General features: G+C 27.8%; 2 protein-coding genes across 2 annotated transcripts; one reads left to right on the forward strand and one right to left on the reverse strand.

The window, feature by feature from the left end:
• Positions 1–3,144: 3,144 nt before the first annotated feature.
• LOC107434885 (ethylene-responsive transcription factor ERF027) lies at positions 3,145–4,246 on the reverse strand. The gene has a single exon (XM_016046393.4). It carries the CDS (start codon positions 4,228–4,230, stop codon positions 3,220–3,222), a length of 1,011 nt encoding a protein of 336 aa, XP_015901879.3. The 5' UTR covers positions 4,231–4,246; the 3' UTR covers positions 3,145–3,219.
• A 3,781-nt stretch (positions 4,247–8,027) lies between these two features.
• On the forward strand, positions 8,028–10,682 carry LOC107434873 (sugar transport protein 1). Its single transcript, XM_016046378.4, has 4 exons — positions 8,028–8,196; positions 8,574–8,899; positions 9,063–9,692; positions 10,063–10,682. The coding sequence occupies exons 1-4, from the start codon at positions 8,067–8,069 to the stop codon at positions 10,504–10,506; spliced, it is 1,530 nt and encodes a 509-aa protein (XP_015901864.2). The 5' UTR covers positions 8,028–8,066; the 3' UTR covers positions 10,507–10,682.
• Positions 10,683–20,996: the final 10,314 nt, after the last annotated feature.

The following is a 20,996-nucleotide window of genomic DNA, read 5'->3' on the forward strand; positions in this document are numbered from 1 at the left end:
GGTAAATACATATACATACAACTAGATTCAGTTGGATATTATATATCAAGTTGATCTCATAGTTTTACCTTGAGATATTTTTTTATTCATAAGCGAATTATTTAAAAGGCTGAGATTTAAAAATAGATTAATAATTTTTGAAAGTCTATATTGAATTTATTTTGCCTTATCATATAGATTATTAATTTATTTTCAAATCTTAAAAGTTGAAGAGGAGTTTTTAATAATAAATTATCAAGTCAAATTCGATGTGAGCATGATTTTATATATGCCTGCTTATATGCATGTTTGATGTGAGTATGATTTTATACATAAATGCTTATATATTACATGCATGTACACACACACACACATATATATATATGTGTGTGTGTGTGTGTGTTATAGGGTTTTATATGTTTCTTAAACCCTTATAGTTCATAATAAATTTTAAAATCTCATCGGTCCAAGTAATTGAAGAGCTGCTAGAGGGTGATCTAACAATAAAGTTGTCAAGTGGACATGTGAATGTGATTCCATATATGTATAATATTACTGATTATATGATGGTACTGACATTAAATCGTGCAGCTAGAAAACCATATCAAACTTGACCCACATATAATTATTATTTTAATTGGATCAAAATATATATCAATTAAAAAAAATAAAATAAAAAAGAAGCAAAAGTATCTTCATGAACTTACATACATATACGTGCATACATTCTCTATATACTCTTCTGAATATAAATATATACTCTAACAAGAAAGATTGGGATTAATGAATATGACTTAAGATATAAGAAAGGCTATTCCATCGAATATAATATTTAATAATTCGTTATGACCTTCAGATTTATTTTATTTTATTTTATTTATTTATTTATTTTTTTGTATAAATGAGCAACCTGTTTAATTAATTTGACCACAGAAAATTCAACACTTGTTCAAATAAAAAAAAAAAAGTGGATATCTTTATTATTTAAAAAAGAAAAAAAGTGTGTTTTATCACCTTTTAGATATAGCTGTATGGCCTAGCTAGAGATAGCTAGCTAGGGTCTAGCTTGGTTTTTCTCAGGTATAAAACCATATTGTCCTCCTGTTATGGCATAAAAGTTGATGGTGATTCCTGATGTTTAATTAATCGGTTTTATTAGGTGTATCGAGATATTTGTATTTCAAGAGAAAACGAGCTTATTTTTGTTCTAGATTTTGACTCTTTTTATGAGTCAAAATTCTTAAAATTGATGATAAAATTTATGCTTTCTCCCCCTTTATATCGCTAATTGTGGTGTCCTAGACACGTTTAATGGGACCCTAAAAGATATTATTCGGGACGCTTTGTCTCCATAAAGAGAAGAATTTCTGAAGGTTCTCATGGGTCTGCTTATAGAAGTTCAAAATCATAAGTTGATTGGTTCGTAATTAAGAAAAGAAATTAATTAGAAGAAAAATTAACTTAAAAAATTTGAAAAATAAAATATCTTTTGCAATGCGTTTTCTTTGGAGTATAAAAGTGTTGTCTAGTTCTTGCTTCAATGTATTTTCAATGAATCTCAATTATATATTTAAGATTTCAAGCAAAAGTTTAAAAACATAACTAAAATGCCAAATGTTTACTAGCGTGAAATGCATATAATTTGTTTGTGTCAAATGTTTATTAGTATTAGTTATTGAAGTTTGTTAGGTATTTTAAATAACTTAAAAAAAAAATACCTCATTAAAAATCATTTAAAACTATTTTTAATTTAAAGTATGTTGGTTTGTCTTTTTTTTTTTTTTTTCTTCTTTAAATTTGTAATTAAGTAAGACGTCCAACAAATTCTTATCTATATTATAGTAAACAAACTACAACTAAAAACTAAAAATTAACAAGTTAGCAAACCACATCATAATTAACAATTTTAAAAAAGAACTAATCATTATAAATTAAATTAATTTGGAAAGAAATAGCTGGAAGGCCAGAATGTAATACCAACAAAATATATAAATCAATTTATTTTTTGTAAGTTAAAATATATAAAGCAAAAGCGAAATTTAATGGAAAAAGTAGTTCGTAATAAAAAGGGGAAAAAAAAAAAAAAAAAAAACCTGTTCATGGTCGCATGATTGTTGCCCGACAGTTTCACAGTGCAACAGTTAATCAAAAAGACACATTCTACTTGTCTAAAAGGAAATGCAATAAAAAAAACACTAAAAAGAAAAACCAATTAAATTTCATTTTACTTTCAATCTTTCATCAAATAGACATTGACATTTGATGGGGCCAAATGGGACCCAACTTAATTTTGACTCATAATATTATCAAATTCCTGTACGTCTGAAATGTTAGCATTCATTGCCTATATAGTGAATGAAATCATTATCTTAAACAAGCATGTTTTTAAAATTTCTATCGTTAATAATTTACTTATCTTATCGTCCATATGCTTTCTTTTTCTGATTCACAATTTTATTTTTTATTTTTTTAAAAAAAGAAGAGAAAAATTACCCCAAAAAAAAAAAAAAAACTTGAAGATAAGATAATGTTTGAATTTCAGCACATATGTAAAAATATTTTCCTAAAAATTAATTAACATCTTTAGTCAAATATCTTTTACACCCTCCATCTCTTTCATCTTTAGTCAAATACGCAAAAAGATTCTCCTAAATATTAATCTCTCTCTCTCTCTAGCAACTCCACCCATTAAATATTTATTAATTTCCTGCTCCAACAAAATTAATGATGAATCTTAGCAACCAATTAGGAAAAATCCCAGCAAAGCAAAACTCAAAGAAAAAACCAGAATAATATTAATAATAACATAAAATTATATACTACAAAACCAGCACAACTATATAGTACATGTGTTAGAGCAACATATATATATATATATATATATATATCCTGCTCGATCAAATTCGCTATTTGGCTGAACTGATTTTGAAACCCCTCTAATATCTTTAGCCACCATTTGGATTTCACTGTGATATAGCCCCCCATGTCATCTTCTACATGCTTCATTCAAGGTGTGCAAAGTAGTTTATAAATTAGAAGACATCAATTAATTAATTACATCTTCTCAACGTACTTTTTTCTCTTTCTCTCTATGTCCTCTTCCAATCATTGACAAATATATATATATATATATATATATATATATATATATATATATATATATATATATATATATATATATATATAAATATATATTTTATGTTTGTTAAGTTTCGTCAAAAAAAAAAAATGTTATCATAATCAAGAGTAGTTCCATAAACTTTCAACTCCATCCGAATAATTTCCCGGCGAGTCATCGGAGGAGCTCATTCTGGGCGGAGAAACCAGCATTCCTTCAGCCATATCCACCAGCAAATTAGGCATACCAAACAGCTCTTCCTCATCCACAAATTCTCCTCCGGACAACGACAAACGATCGCCAGATAACGTACCATCATCCTTCTTAGACGACGGCTCCGAATTGCCTCCCATCCCTTCTCTCCAATCCGCCATTTTGGCAGCGGCCGCAGCAGTCGCAGCTTTGCGAATGTCTGCGGCCGAAGAAGAACCGGGAACTGGATACTTCCCCACCAAGGAAGGGAAGTTGAGAACCGCATCATTCCCTTTGAGAGCAAGTGCAGCCACGTCGTAAGCCACGGCCGCCATATCCGGCGTCGGGAAAGTCCCCAGCCATATCCGGGTGGTTTTACGGGGTTCTCGGATTTCCGATACCCATTTGCCACTCCTGCAGCGGATTCCTTTATACCTAGAGTGTTTCCCGGAAGAGCTTGAAGCCATGGAATTAGTGTTTGGATGAGTATGATGATGTTGAAGATGGTGTAAATTAGGGTTCAAAGCAGAAGAAGTTGAAGAAGATGAAGGAGGAGGAGGTGGAGGAGGAGGAGGAGCAGGAGGAAGAGGAAAAGGAGGAGGAGGAAGAGTGGGGTCAAGGGAGAGAAATGGATGAGGAGGAAAGTCAAGGTATGGGAGAGAAGGTAGGTGGACATTGGGCTGGTCTACAACTCGGCGCACGTTAGTGGGAGTATCTGAGTCACTCATATTATATGTTATATATAAGGTAAGGATGTGAAGGATACTGAACAAGAGAGATGTAGAGAGAGAGAGAGAGAGAGAGAGAGAGAAATTTTGGTTATTGAGAGGGTGTTGATGTTTTGAAATTAGGGTGATGGGTGATATATAAGTGGCATGTGTTATTTGAATAGAAAGGTAAAAAGCGTGGGAATTTCGTGGGAAGTGATGTTCATACTCCATAGTATCCACTTGGGTATGTACTGGCTTTTTAAATTTTAGGGTTTTTTTATTTTTTATTTTTTGGATATTATTATTGGTAAAATGATATATCAGAGAGATTGTATATTTGTTTTTAATTTACATAGTACCACGTTTTTTTTTTTCTTTTTTCCTTCCTTCTGTCCTTGATATCAATGAAAGATGTATATATGTATTAATGGTGATGTTGCGCACACGTATTGAGTACAAGCTTGCAATTAGCTGTTTTCTTATGCACCTTTTCGCTCCCATTTTTTTTTTTTTTTGTCACTTAGTTATTCTTTAGTTTTTTTCAAAGAACTATTTTGTTTGTTTGTTTTATTTGTTATTAATCTTTGAAGCTTTTTGATGAAAATTAATCTTTAGAGCTTAGTAGAAAATGAACTTAGCTATGTATGTCAAGCTTTTAATATAGAATAATTTTATTTTTTCAATAATTTAAATAATATACAAGGGAGTGAGTTCTATTTCATATAAAAGTCAGATTATATTCTTCATCAAAAAATAAAATAAGAATATATATGATACTTATTATTATATTATAAGGTCATGTACATGTGGAATGTCTTTTAATTAGTAATATAACTTCTCAAATAAAAGACTATTCAAAAAACAGGTACGATACAACTACAAGTACTCCTGTTTATTTATTTATTTTCTTTCAAAAAGTTATGTGTGGTTGGGATATGCATTTGAGCATCATCATTCCTTATAAATGCATCTTTAAGTCTAGCATAAAAATTAGTGGCATGGGCATTTAATTTTTTTTTTTCAGAGAGCATGGGCTTTTAATTAACTATTTAATGAATTAATTAATTCTGGAAACCTAATTAATTAATACCAAATATATGCAGTTTTTTCATTTAAGGAAAATCTAATCATATTTTTCGAAGGGTTTAAATTAATTTAAAGTAAGTTTTTCTTGGAGCCTTTTCTACTAAGCACCCATTTTTCCTGCTGATTAAACCTCTAAAAAGGTACATATATTGAGTACTTAGCCACCATAACCACTGCATATAAATTCTAAGTCTGGTTGCGTTAGGAAGTGTGGAAGCGTTTGACTTTTGCCTTGATAATGTAATACTAAAATCTTTAATAGTTCAATTTGTTAATTAGGCTGAATCTATTTTTAAAAGCAAATTTAAAAGGTTGATTTGATATATCTTTAGCAAATTAACTATATTGATCTCTAAGTAGATTTCGACATGCTAATACATATGCAGAGTGATTTTTTGGCTTGAGTTTTGTCTGTCTAATTACCTAATATTAGGTACATCTTATTCTGATAGCCCAACCAAGTCCACCAAAAATAGAATTATTACCAATTAAAAAATATGAGCATTACTGTATTGAAAACCTATACACCACATGTTTTCATTCTGCCTTACGCATTAATATTCTTTTTGCACCTGAAATTCTCTCTTGGGCTCCCCTCTTGCCATTTTGCTTACAAACATCAGAGGAAATTAAGAAATTCCAAACAAAACTAACAAGTTGTTTCTTCATTTATGGTTGTTAGGGTTTAAAAAGGAAAAACCATGTTTGTGTATATTATTGGTTGACATTATTTTGTGTTGACATTATTGTGCCACCAAGTTGTGTAGAGGTCCTTTGACCAAACGAGGCTACATAAAAGTAAAAAGAAGCAAGCATGGTTCTGACCGCCCCCACGTTGGACTATGTCGTACATGGTCTTGGGATTTCTATTTTTTAATATATATATATATATATATATATATGTATATATTATTTTTCAAACAAGTAGTCTATCCAATAATATGTTATTTACTAAGTGATCTGGTAAAATCAGATATTATATTTTATTAGTTTGTATTGAGTTTCATTTATTTTTTTTTTAAAATTTAATTATCTATATTTAATTTTTTAATCAATAATATATTATAATGCAACATTTTATCATATCATTTACTAAATAAGTAAACAACTTAAAACCTGTAGCAATAGTCTCTTAGCTAAAACAAAAAAAGAAAAAAACAAAAAAAGAAAAAAAAAGAAAAAGAAAAATAGACGACCAATCTTTCCTTTCATTGTATCCTAGCTAATCAAATTTGTACTTTTAATATGGTCGGCTTTATGTGAATTTTATGATTGTTTTTTGTCCACCCTTAGTGGTAGAGATTTAATAGTTCCGTTTTTTTGTTCGCGCAATAACTGTCCATGTTGAGTAACAATTACAACTACAAAATAAATTTTTAAATAAATAATGAATGAATAATTTTGAGGTATATTACTCAATTAATTGGTAATTTTATGATGTATGTATAAATGAAATTAATACAGTAAAATGTTTTTATAATAATACTTTATATTAGAATAACCTGTGTCCAATCATAAAAAAATTATTTCTAATTTTGATAAATTATAAATAAGAATAAATTCTACATTGCAATAAGTTGTGATTTTTTTAAGTTTAGAAAACTTTACCTCCACATCATAATAATTATCTATATATTATAAAAAATATATGATACCTTATATTCAAAATTCAATCTAACATAAAATATTTATGTAAAGTTATTTAGAGCAATAATTTATTTTTATAGCTATTAAAACATCTATAAACTTGCTGGTATATAATAATTTACTAATATAGACACTTTTTTGTTCAAGTTAAAATATTTTTAACTACAATTCCATTAAGTTTTACTGTAATTTATATTATTTAGAACCTTATCTCCTTTTTGTAAATTAGGTACAACACTATACTAAATGTATTTCGTTATTGGTTTGCGCAATTTAAGAATTTCTCAACATTAAAATATGCAAAATTATAAGTGGAGGTGATGATAACTAATATAATGACAGTTTTTATATCTAATATTATTGTCTATATATTTGGAGCTTTTGTATACAACATACTGGCAAAAGAGACATAAAATTTTATACATCTTAATTTATTTTGCTAAAAAATTATGAGTATAACCCAATTTATTATCGTGTTTTTTCCTTCAACCTTAATATGTAATTTGTTAGCTAGTCTTTATTTTAATTTCTCATTTTTTTAATACCTAGACCTATTAGTTTTACCTATATAGGATTTTTATGTGTTAATTTCTAGATATACGTATGACATATATGTGCATAGGTATTATGAATAGTGCTCAAATTGATACTGTGCCCTTCTTTAATTTTGTGGGTCGTGGCCATTGGTAGGTCACGCTAAGTGATTCTCCTGCAAGAAAAAAATGTCATGAAACTTTATCTTATCTTTACATAAATTTAAGTTGAAAAAATTTAAAATATATACGTATAAATCTAAAATTCTAAATTCAGAATACTAATTGATGGCATACAATTTGAGTGATTAATTAAATATTGAAAAAAAACTTACATAATTTATAATTGCCAAATATATAAAATAAATTGAAATTGCTTTTATCAAAAATCAAATTTTGAGTTCAAAAATCCATTTATAATTGTTCTCTAACGTTCAAGGAAGAACTAGTAAATATATGTATATATATATATGGATATAATATTGGTTATTTAGTTTTTTTTGAACATTAATATTAGTTAGTTAGATATAAGGATGAATTTTATCCTGGACGTTTTACAAATATATAATAACAATAAAACAGTTAAGATTTCATATGATTTCTCATATTTGGATAAACATAAAATTGAAAGAAGATAAAACACAAATCCAATTAAAAAACCATAGCAGAGATTAAGTACAAATAGACTTTCTTAGTTCCTAATCTCTATAAATCTAACAACTTTCCCCAAATAGCTCTTCATTTTCTTACTTCTTTCTTCATTAGTTTTCCATTCCTGTTCCACGTTAGAGTAGCAGGGACATGGCTGGAGGTGCTATAGCTACTCAAGGAGGGAAGCAGTACCCAGGAAAACTCACCGGTAGAGTTTTTCTAACTTGCGTTATTGCAGCTACAGGAGGTTTGATTTTTGGCTATGATCTTGGTATTTCAGGTAAATATGCTTTTTTTTCAATTATTTTACTGTATCTGTTTGGTCTATGTTTCTACTGGTTTTTTAATGTCTATCCAACAATGATACTGAATTCAAATCTCTTATAATTTCATAGTTTTCATACGATTTTTTTTTTTTTTGGTGCACTTTGTTATATTAAAATGATTCATTTACTTTATTTGGAAATGTTCCTCAAATATAAAAGTGCTCTATTACATGTAAATTGTAATAAGATTAAAAATAATAATAATAAAGAAAAACCCACTATTCTATATGTTATAGTAATTTTTTTTTCTTTTTTTGGAATATTGACAATTAATTTGGAAATTATTTTATTTTTAACATATACATATTGGAAATGTTTGTTTTACACACAGGTGGAGTTACATCCATGGATTCGTTCTTGAAGGAATTCTTTCCAGCAGTATACAAGAAGGAATCTTCAGTGAAACCCACAGACAATCAATACTGCAAATTCAACAGCCAAACGTTAACACTTTTCACTTCATCCCTTTACCTAGCTGCACTCCTCTCTTCCATCATCGCAGCGCCGGTGACCAGATGGTTGGGTCGGAAAACTACCATGCTTTGCGGTGGTCTTCTTTTCCTAGCTGGTGCAATTGTCAATGCCTTTGCTCAAAATGTTTACATGCTCATCGTCGGTCGCCTTTTTCTCGGCTTCGGTATAGGCTGCGCCAATCAGGTCTCTCTCTCTCTCTCTCTCTCTCTCTATCTATATATATATATATATATAACCAAAAAATTATACTAATATTTCAAATAATTTATATCAGTGTTATCAAAAGTTATAACTTTTGGATATTCCGACTTGATAATTATGTATTTATTTATTTATTTTTATGTAGTCGGTGCCAATCTACGTGTCTGAGATGGCACCGTACAAGTACAGAGGTGCTTTAAATATGATGTTTCAATTTTCAATCACCATTGGAATTCTAGCGGCGAATCTGCTCAACTATTTCTTTGCTCAAATAGAAGGAGGTTGGGGATGGAGATTGAGTTTAGGTGGAGCTGCTGTTCCCGCCATTATCATCTCCATCGGAGCTCTTTGCCTTCCCGAGACACCCAACTCGTTGATCGAAAGAAACAAGTACGAAGAAGCCAAGCAGCAACTCCTGAGGATCCGCGGAATTCCGAATGTCGACGATGAATTCAACGATCTTATAGCTGCAAGTGAGGCATCCAATGAGGTTAAACATCCATGGGCCACTTTGTTGACGAGAAAATACAGACCTCAGCTCGTTTTCGCCGTCGGAATTCCGGCTTTCCAACAACTCACAGGCATGAATGTGATCACTTTCTATGCACCGGTGCTGTTCAAAACCATCGGTTTCGGAAGTAGTACCGCGTTGATGTCTGCTGTTATTAGTGGTACTGTAAATGCTGTCGCAACGCTTGTTTCCATTTTTACTGTTGATAAAGTTGGAAGAAGAACTCTCTTCCTAGAAGGAGGTGCCCAAATGTTCATCACCCAGGTAAAAATAATAATAATAATAATAATAATATTTTTGTAAATTTAAAACTTTTATTAATTTTGAAGTAATTCAAAAAATGAAATTTATAAAAAAATTCAAATAAGTTTTCAAGACTTTATTTTTTTTGGATGATTTGTTAAAGAAGATTTTATCATCAGGTTTTGAATTCTATCATCAATGGTCATTAACAACTAAAATGATAAAAAAATTTCAAACATTATAATTAGTTATTTTATAATCTATAATTATTATTGAATTACAATGCCATTTTAATTCCAAAAATCTGAACAGATATATATCTATATATTGATATAAAAGAAAAAATCTTCGATGTTTCTCTTATTAATATATAATTTTTATTTTTTTTTAGGTTATTATTGGAATAGGAATTGCAATTAAATTTGGATTGAGTGGAAACCCTGGAGAATTACCAAAATGGTATGCAAGTGCGTTGGTGATATTCATCTGTATATATGTTGCTGGATTTGCATGGTCTTGGGGACCTCTGGGTTGGTTGGTTCCCAGTGAGATTTTCCCACTTGAAGTTCGATCTGCTGCTCAGAGTGTCAATGTTTCAGTGAATATGATCTTCACCTTTGGCATTGCACAAGTATTCACAGCTTTGCTCTGCCATGTGAAGTTTGGTCTGTTCCTTATCTTTGCCTTCTGTCTGCTAGTGATGAGCTTTTTTATATACAAATTGTTGCCTGAGACCAAGGGAGTCCCCATTGAAGAGATGGGTGTTGTCTGGAGGAATCATCCTTATTGGAGAAAGTTTGTCAAAGAAGAAGAAGATAATAAGGTCTCTATTTAAATATTTAAACTGTTTGACAAATTTTGTAATATTTTAGCTTGACTTTGGTTCTTTTGTTTTTTTCTTTGCAAATTATTACCATTTTTGGTTAAAGTTGTTTGGCTCTTTTATTTATTTTTGGTAATGGTTATTTTAGTAAATTTTTATTTAAAAGCTCATAATTCAATTTTTTTCTTTTCTTTTCTTGTACAATAATTTCTAAATTAAAGGGGAGATGGATATGGGTTTGAGGGTGGGTCTTTGGGCATTACCACTGACCAAAGTCACTCAAGAAATCCTGAATCAGTTCAAATTACCAGATCAGATTGCATGAAATCAGCTATATTATCAGGTTAATGTAGTTTGGTTATTATTATTATTGTTTTCTATGGTGGTATAATAGGTTTCAAAAGTTGCCTAAAAAGGGGGGTTCCATGCCCAGTGTAAAGTGGCCTGAAAGTTAAACAATGTTGGGCTCCAATTGTATTTTGGGTAGGCCTTTTGGGTCCTACGTGAACCGTATAGGCCCAGTTTGTGATTTGCCCAAAACAAATTGAAATTATATACAAGTTCCTAAAGAGTTGAAACCTTTGAAAATTGTACTCATATGGGCTGCTCTTTATATATAACCCTCTTTTCTTACCCCATTGCCTCTTGCACAAATTTTCAAATATATCTTTCGTCATATTACGATATATAGAGATATATATATATATATATATATATATATATATATATATATATATAATTTTTTTTTCTTTTCTTTTAACAACAGAAACATATAACTTTAATTCATTCTTAAAATAATATAATTCATACATTATGCATTATTTAATAAATACTTTTAGATTTGATTATTTTATTGATTAACTATTTTTTATCAAATATAATTATATTAAAACAATCTAATCAAATTTATGAATAAATCCTACACTACTTAAATAAGTTATATTTTTTTTATTTTTGCTATAAAAAATTCAGATTTTGTTTTAGTATAAAAATATGTTTAATTCTAATTAGTTGAACATATGTTCATATAGAACAATTTAACAAATGTTAAGTAAAGAAGGGTATTTTTGAAAATTTATGTAAATTGATCGTTTGAAAAGAGTGATCCGATTCCTTTTGCCTCTAGATAGAAAGTGACATTTGGCTTCAAAATTTTTGACAATTTCTTGGATTTTAGGAGCCAACGTTCTAAGAGTAATAAGACATTTAATTTTACTCATGATTGTTATGTCACGGAATTAAAATTTTTCATCCATGTCAAACATTTGGATGGACTTCTGATCTTGATCATGACAATCTTTAATATTGTTGCTAACCATATCGACATCCTTGTTGATTGTTTACGGTACCTCTTTGCATGGAGATTTCCATATGAATTATTCTTGATTCCTTTTATTTGACAATGATGGGTCTTTAATATTCCTACAATCAATAGGACTCGAATCGAGTCCTTTGAAGAAACAAAAGCAAAACGTTCCATAATTCAAATCCAATGAAAATATATCCCAAAAAAAAAATTATTTAGAAGTAAATTTGTTTTAATTACCTCGAAAATAAATTTGACAATCTGATATATGGAAACGAAAAAAAAAAAAAAATTGTTTGATTACACTTTTAAAAAAATTTGGAAATATACGAAGATGTTAAAGTAGAAAAGCTTCCAATGTTTTCTGATCCAATTTTTTTCATTAACTTAGGACTGTTTGTGGACAAAAGACTTTGCAAAATTTTCCACAAAATTATCGGAGTACAGATTACGGTCTTTAGAATAATTAATATTTTTATATAAAACTATTTTATGTTCCCAGTCATATACGTTTTTGGTATGAAGAATTGTCTTCATGTCGGCTATGGTAGAGACCACTGCTCAAAAGTTTGACAAATTAATTTGCAATATATGTCGATTTCTTAATGATCGACATGCAAAATTGACGGTTATAAGGCTAACTATTTGGATCCTCAAAATCTTTTGTGGGTCAAACTAAAATGACATATAGTCTATTCTTACTTTTATAACGAGGAAGACTACATAATTAAGAATTTTCTAACCATAATGTTTAAATGATGACTAAGTAAGCGAAATCGACAATATTTTGGAGTGAAAGCTTCTAGTTAATACTAAAAAATCTCGTTTTCACACTACTAATTCTTTTCATCTAGACTAATGTTCCGTACTTTACGCTGGAATATCCTAAACATGCATGTTTGATAATCGTGACCGAATTTGACAGTTTCGGTATTTTTTTTTTTTTTTTCTTTCTAGTTGAACAGCAAGAATTGTTTGAAGCAAAAATAGTAATACTACAAATACTAAAATATTTATCAAATTTATTTATCAAATGATACGTGTTAAAATTTGATGTACTTATATAATCTAAATGTGAATGAGTGAATTCTTAAATGGAAAAATAAATTAAAAAAATAAATCAATTAAATATTATCATATCATTTATTATATCATTTAATAAATAATTTTGATAAATCTAATATTATTGATGTACTTAACACATAAATATATGCCCTTTATTTCTGTCCACAAGTAATATAATGCCATAGAGAAACAAAATAAACTGAACCAAAGGAAACAAAATAAAATTCTATTATTGGAAAAATGAGGATAGAAGATTTTCATGCATATTTAACAGTGTAAAGAGTGACTCTTTCAAATGTAGTGTGGATCCATTGCTAGTTTCACGCTTTGGAGGCTGAGATAGTAATGAGATGATTAGAATTTGTGACACAACTAATGTGCATACAAGCCTTGTTTCAAGCCGTGACAGAAGTTGGCTAATTACAAGATGTGACATATTTCGTAGGATAATTAAAGTAGGGTTTGATGCTTATAGATTTCCATTTAGCATGTGGAAAAGATAAGGTTCTATTCCTAGAATTGGATCACCAATGCATGTTTTGAGATAAACGTCACGAAAATTTTAAGGCATGAGTTTGGGAAATCAATCTTGATCACAGAAACTGAATAATATTATTGTATAAGTTATCTTTATCCCCTATTTTGAAGTTTTTGGTGTTCTTAAGTCTCTCTCTCTCTCTCTCTCTCTCTCTCTCTCTCTCTCTTTGAATTACTTGCATCTAAAGAGTTTTAACAGTTCAAGTGTTGAGACTAAATTTCAAGACTCTTTCCTCATACTGGAAATTTGTGCCAAAATGGTAAAACCAAGAGAATGAAAAAGCAAGAGGATATATAGAGCTCTTCAACAACATATAACTCCGCACAAGATTCAAAGAGAAGTATTCTCTTAAGACTAATATTCATTCTAAACATACAATAAAAGTCAAAACACATATACATGGCAGTTTTGATATATATGGTTAAGACTATCATGTAACTTATGAAATGAGATTTATCATGTCGAATGATCTTTTTCTCATTTAAGCTCTATTTAATCTTTAAAAATCTAGTGACATATGACATTTTACATATATATAGTCATTGATTCATTCTTCATATATTTCCCCTTTCTTTCATTTAACTCTTTCTTAATCTAGTGATATTTGGCAATTAACAAATAAAAAATCAAGAATCATCCTTTAGTTATCTATTTTTTTTTTTTTATGGCAACTTATATATCAATGTGTCAAAAAGAATTAAAAATTATAGTGAAAAACAATACTAGTTGACTTGAATCATTTAAGATTAAAAAATACATAATCTTAAAAGTATTAAAACAAATAATCGTACATTATATTAAAAGTGCATATGGCCGAGACTTAGCTTAGTTTGGTATTGTTATAGCTTATAAAAATATAAACTTTAGCTGTACTTAGAAAGAATCAGCTGCAAAAACAATCAATTATATGTTTGATAAATGGTTATTTCAAAATTGCTATATGATTCAAAATCAGTATTTAAGTATTTGGTAAATAAAATTGTTTAATTAATGCTATAATATAAAATGATTAAAAATACATTAGTTATCATCTTTTTACTTGTAGTATTATATTTTTATTATTATACTAACATATATTACTAAATATTTGATACATTTTTTTCATTGCAACTTGAGTAAACATTGATTTGAAAAAAAAAAAAGAACTATAGTATATTTAAAAAATGAAAAATATAAAATGTTGATTATAACATTGTTCAATAGAATATTAATAGAGTTAGGACAAAAAAGATATTAGTTTTTTAATAAGTCATAAAAATTGATATTTTAATTATGGATATTTAGACAATTTAAAATTATAATCTCAAAAACTAGTTTTTTGCTGCTTCTTAAAAACAACTGCTATAAAATATAATTCTTGTAAAATTACAATTTCCGAATTTTACAAAACATTTAAAGTAGTTTTGATAACTAGTTTGGAGCTTCAAAACCAATCAATCCCGAATGGAGCCTACCAAATGTCCATTTTGAAAAATTATAGTGTCTGTTTATCTATTTTCCTTATAGCGTAATATTTCTATTTACTGTTTTTGAACTTGTGAATATATATCTCATTTTGAAGCTTAGGTTTATTTATACAATCTTTCTTTTGTAGAAAAGGTTTATTTATATAATATTAAACGCTAAGGTTAAGGTTGTGAATATTTATTTCATTTTGAATATATTTAATGAACAATAAGTGCTTTTTTTCCTGTTGTTTTTATATTTATTAGGCACATTTATTACAAAGTAACCTATATATAAAAGTTTTGTAAACTAAAATAAAAGAGAAAAAATCTTTCATCATAGAATTGATTGAGACACACATGTCTAAAAATTTAAAGCATCTTAAATGATTTTATCTATTAGAGTTTATGTGGTATGAGAATTAGAACATATTGATGTAGCATAATATCTATTTAATAGATAATGTCTGTTAAAATTACTTTTCCATGTATCCTGTTTAAAGTAAAATTTTACTAATGAGGCATAATATTTTAAGTGGTTTGTTATTTATTTTATTTTATTGTTTTTATTGCTTATTTTCTGGAATTTTTAGAGGAAGGGAGAAAGTTGAAAAAAGCTATCTAGCCCACCCCACCCTTCCAGATTCCCCAAAAAAAGAAAAACAACCACTGTATTTCAGCAAATAATAATAACAAAAAAAAAAAAGAAAAAAGAAAAAAAAGAAAAGCTCCCCATTGAGAAAAATAAATAAATAAATAAAATCGCTTTCATATGTAAAAATGCCTCAATACCTAACAGAGTTTTTTTTATTTTTTTATTTTATTTTTTTTCCTTCTTCTTCATTTGTGATAGGTATGATTCATAAGTGATGGATTAGAATGTGATGATGATATTTGTTTGTGATGGGTACACCACTAGAACAGTAGATGTTGTTTAATAAAGGGAAAAAATAAAAATAAAGAGAAAAAATATGAAATTTGAGTAGAATAGAAAATAAGAAATTTGAAAAGATGAAGAAATATTGGAAGGCCAAAAAATAAATAGGAAAAAAATTAATTAAAATAAAAAAATTACTGACTCAACATATTTAATAGACTTTTTTTTTTTTTTTCTGCCATGTTAGTTTAATAAAGCTTCTTCACAATACCATTAAAGAGAGTTTTTACTAAACACTATCTATTTTATTTGATGTGGTAAATTTTTCTAGCAATAGACAAAACAATGGATTGGCTATTGGAAACGCTTTTAGGTAGAGAAAAAGAAATTTTAGCCAACTTAATTAAGTTCAATAATTAACCACTAATAATAATTAATGGATAATACTTGAATATTGCTCTTTGTTACCATTAGTAATGATCACCAGTTTATGTGATAAATTTTAATTTGGACATTTAATTTTATTATAATATATATTATTTTTTACTAAAATCATAAAAGTGAATAATTTAATGATAACTACTTAAATTTTATTTGATATATGTAAATTTTACAAGTGATTGTTCACCAATGGTAACAAATAATATTTTTATAATATTTGTCTCCATACCAGTGTGGAGGCATTCCTCCTCATATGTGGCATTTTCTAAGTGATCATATGGTTGCTATATTAGAGATGGTAATCAATAAATTTTTTTCATTAATGCTATGGGATCCATATTTATTAATTTTTTATTTAACAATTAATTTTAAGTATTATCTAATTGATAATATTATGAGAGTTTATGTTTTAGAGTCATGTTATGGTAGCCTTAGCAAGATCTTCATCATTTCAAGATTTTCTTTTTCTTCTATTTTTACTCATACCCATGGTTGAAGATCACATGGCTATATTCAAACCAGAATTTGATCTGGAGAGATGAAAAACAAAATGATTTTGATTAAATGTATGTATTTTCATATTTAGAGAACCCACTTTTGGCTTGGATGTTAAGATTGGGGTTTTGTTTTGCTTTGATCATCTAGTTCTTCCACAATCAATTAAAAAATAATTTCGTTAGAGAATTTAACAATGGCAAAAGATACCATCCCCTTTTTTTAACTAAAAAATTGAATTTTCAATGCTTTAATATTGTGGTTTGGTAGTTCAGATCTTCATATTCGATTATTAATTAAAGGAAATTCAACCATGCATATTGTTGATGCCAAAATTTTGCCCCACGCTTAAGTTAATATTTGTGTTTAAAATTGAGTCTAAAAGAAAGTTGGGAGTATATTTTTCATCATCCTTATATCATTGTATTTTAGCATATCTGTTTAAAGAGAGTGTTGGCCCTTGAAAATAACGGTACCACAGATTATATCTTAATCATATTATAATTTATTCTTAAAGAGCCTCTCTAATAATTCTATGAATTGTTTTCTATATAGCACATAGTTTGAAAATATTTCAAGTCTATGAAGTATAAGGGAGGTGTATTCAATCTAAAATTTGAAAGATTTTAAAAGTATTTAAAAGTTTGGAGGTATTCGATTTAGATTTTAAAGGAATTTATACAAATTTAATATCATTTAATTTAGATTTTAATAAATTTTATGAAAGTTCATAAAAATTTAGATATATTCAATTAAAACTTTGTAGAATTTTTTAAAAATCTAACGGTATTCAAAAAGTCATTGATTTTAAAACATTTTAAAAAATTATAGATTTTAATGGATTTGAAAGGATTTTAACAATGAAATTATGAAGAAAACTGTAAATATGAAATTAAGCTTTAATTCCAAATATTTCATTGGATTCTTATATATTCTTTATGAAATCTATAGGGTTCCATTACAATCCATCAAATTCTTTAAAATCTATAATTTATTTTAAATTTATTAAACTGTAGATTGAATACACCCCCTTAAATGTCTACTTGGTAGACATTGAATCCAAAAATCATTCTCTAATGATTTTGTTTAAATTTCAATTAATTAATAATGTCTATATATATTTTTTCCTTAAAAAATAATAATAATTTAGTTATGTACATTTTCTTTTTGAAAAGTATCTTGATAAGGAATGTTTTGATGAGTTAATATACCTAAGTTTTCTGCCACATTAACTTAACAAAGTAAATAGACAAAGCCATTGTGGAGTTTTTTTTTTTTTTTTTTTTTTTTTTTTTTTGGTATTCTGTTTATATTTCTAATGTGGCAAGAAGAATATAACAATTTATTGAGCCATTAGAGATGCTCTAAGTAGATCATTGTTTTATCTAATATACATAGATATCATTTAATATCTAATTTATCTCCTTGAGAAGATTATGTAGATATTATCTAATTTTATCTATAGACCATCGATTTCAATCTTTTGGATAAGATTGAAGTTGAGATGAGATATCAATAAAATGAAACCCAAACTAATATTTAATTATTAATTAAATATCAGTTGAAATTTTTTTTTTTTTTTTTTTTTCTCTTTTGGGAAATAAATCTTTAGTTATTTCCTCTAGATGTGGACGAAGTTTTAGTTATTTCAACTAGATGTAATTGAAGTTATCCCCGCGCATTCGTTATTTGATTGCTTTACGTAAAAGCAACATAAATGTTGACACATACCCTGAGATAATTTTACCGGCATCACATATGATTCATTGAAAAAAAGAAAAAAAAGAAAAAAAATATGGCTATGATAAAAACTTAAGAAGAAGAAGAAGAATAAATGGAAAAGAAAAATCTTCAAATTGATAGAGAAATTTGCATTAAGGCTAACATAAAATCCCTCTAAAAGGATTAAGTAATACTTATAATGTATTGTTAAAGTAAATAAAATTGAATATGGGTTCCACATTATTATTAATGAATGCCACCGTACTAGTGTGAAAGTAAGTATTATTCATAATTAGTAGTGTATTCCATACATATTTCATGGAAATAAAGATATATCATTTGCAACATTCCTAACTTTTTATGTCTCAATGTTACTCCCATATATATATATAATCAGTTTTTTATTAGATTCTGTTTGAAATATATCAAAATTAATAAGAATTTAAAATTTTTTAAAAAATAAATATTTATCTATTGTTTATGAGGTTTTTGAGGTTGAAAAATATGGACTCATGGAAAAATATTTATTATTATAGGTATTGATGTGCATATTTTAATGCAAATTGATATCAAATTACATATAATTCATAGAATATTATTACATGTATGTTGCCGTCAAATTTAATTTAATTTGGCCGACTTGCACCATTATGTCCGCGTAGCCGAATGTATATCCATAGTTATACAAGTTGGAATATTATTTCTTTACAAGACGTGAATTGCATTTAGCTAGTTTCTTGTGATTTTTCTTGCCTTATTTTCCCTCCCTATGTCATGCATTTATGTGCCCATTCCTTTCGACTTTTGTTGTGTCTTTCTCTCATAACACAGATAGAATCGAAGCCCAAGACAAGGATGGTGACAAGGAGAGTTGTATACGAAGGCTGCCTATATGTCTTGCATGCATTCCCCCAACCGACCAATGCTATTTACTGGGCCATCCCTTCTCTCTCTCTCTCTCTCTATTTATGTATTATGTGTTTGTATATATACACTTTTATCCTTCATGACATAATCCTTTTTATTGAAAAAATTAAAAAATAATAAAATAATAAAAAAGGGAGACCTCACATTTCATCATTAAATAAAATAAGTAATTAATAGTCTCTATTTGAGACTATGATTATTTATGAATCCTTCTCTACTAGAAATTAAGTGATATCGAAATAAGCATCAAATTAGGATTTTTTTTTCTTTTTTTTTTTTTCCCCATTCCTTCTAACACTAACAAATATGTGATTTCTTAGAAACAAACATCATACACACAAATAATAACAATAATAAATTAATTAAATTAAATTAAATAAAACCGTTTTCATGTTTTTAGTCGAACACTATAGGAAACATTTTTATCTTTTTACAAGTAATTTTATCCATTTCAAAATTATTTGCAAACATATACAAAATCATCTGGGGGTAGTTCTCTTATAGCTAGACCTAGAACGTTAATTATTTGTTCACGGTATAATTACTTATACGTCAATTTATGTCGGAGTTACAAGTTATTTGTTTTATAAATACAAACATATGCAATCATGCCGTTAAGTGACAGACAATATCATGGGAATATAAAATTTCTTCAAAAATTATATTACAAGATTGCTTTTACTCAAAGGGCCCAAACATTTAAAAAAAAAAAAAAAAAAAAAAAGCCTTAGACTAAGTTTAGCCAATTGTATGCTAATCTAGTTGGTTAACCTATCCAATAATCATATAACATTTACCTTTCCAAACAAATTTTGACGGTGTTCTAATTCTCCGCTTGGTTTATCGTTTGTTAATCAACAAGAGTAATGATGGAAATGCGATTTAGTTTTGTCCATGAGGTTGTTGATAAAGTTGTATTGTATAAGCAAAATCAGAACAATGTATATATTGATTACATTAATTAAATTACTGCCCTGTCTCTGCCGACTAAACAAATATGATATCTCTGTTGACTAATTTATAAAGAAGAGCCACGAATTATGACTTGGAAATTTTCTCCTCGAATTTATTTTATCTCTTTATTTTTTAAGTGAAATACTACTAGTCTACAAGGAATAACTCACAGTGTGTACACATATGAAAAATGATAAATGCCTATATCTTAAGCACATCAGAGAGATATATATTTTTATTAAAAAATCAGAACAATATATATTTTTATTACATTAAATTACTGCCTCTCAGCCGACTAAATAAATATGATATCTATGTTGATTAATTTAACAAAAAGAGCCACAAAATATGACTTGGAAATTTTCTCCTCGAATTTACTTTATTTCTTTATTTTTAAATTGAAATACTACTAGTCTACAAGGAATAACTCACAGTATATACTCATATGAAAAATGATAAATGACTATATCATAAGCCAATCAGAAAAATGATTATTTGTCTAGTAACAGAAAAATGCTTGTTTATTTTAATTTTGCTGGGAATATTTTTACCCAAGCAAATCAATTGTATAAAGTCTTAAGAACATAAGTTAGACTTTTATGTTTCCCTCAAAAAAACCATTATAAAGTACGAGCATTTGAATTAATTAATTGATAAGAAATTTCGAAATGTAAAAATATTAGGCAAAGCGTCCTGCAAAAGGAAAAAATAAAAAAATTGGCAAAGCAGGAC

The sequence above is a fragment of the Ziziphus jujuba genome, chromosome 6 (assembly GCF_031755915.1).
Source record: "Ziziphus jujuba cultivar Dongzao chromosome 6, ASM3175591v1".
NCBI classification, from domain to species: Eukaryota; Viridiplantae; Streptophyta; class Magnoliopsida; order Rosales; family Rhamnaceae; genus Ziziphus; species Ziziphus jujuba.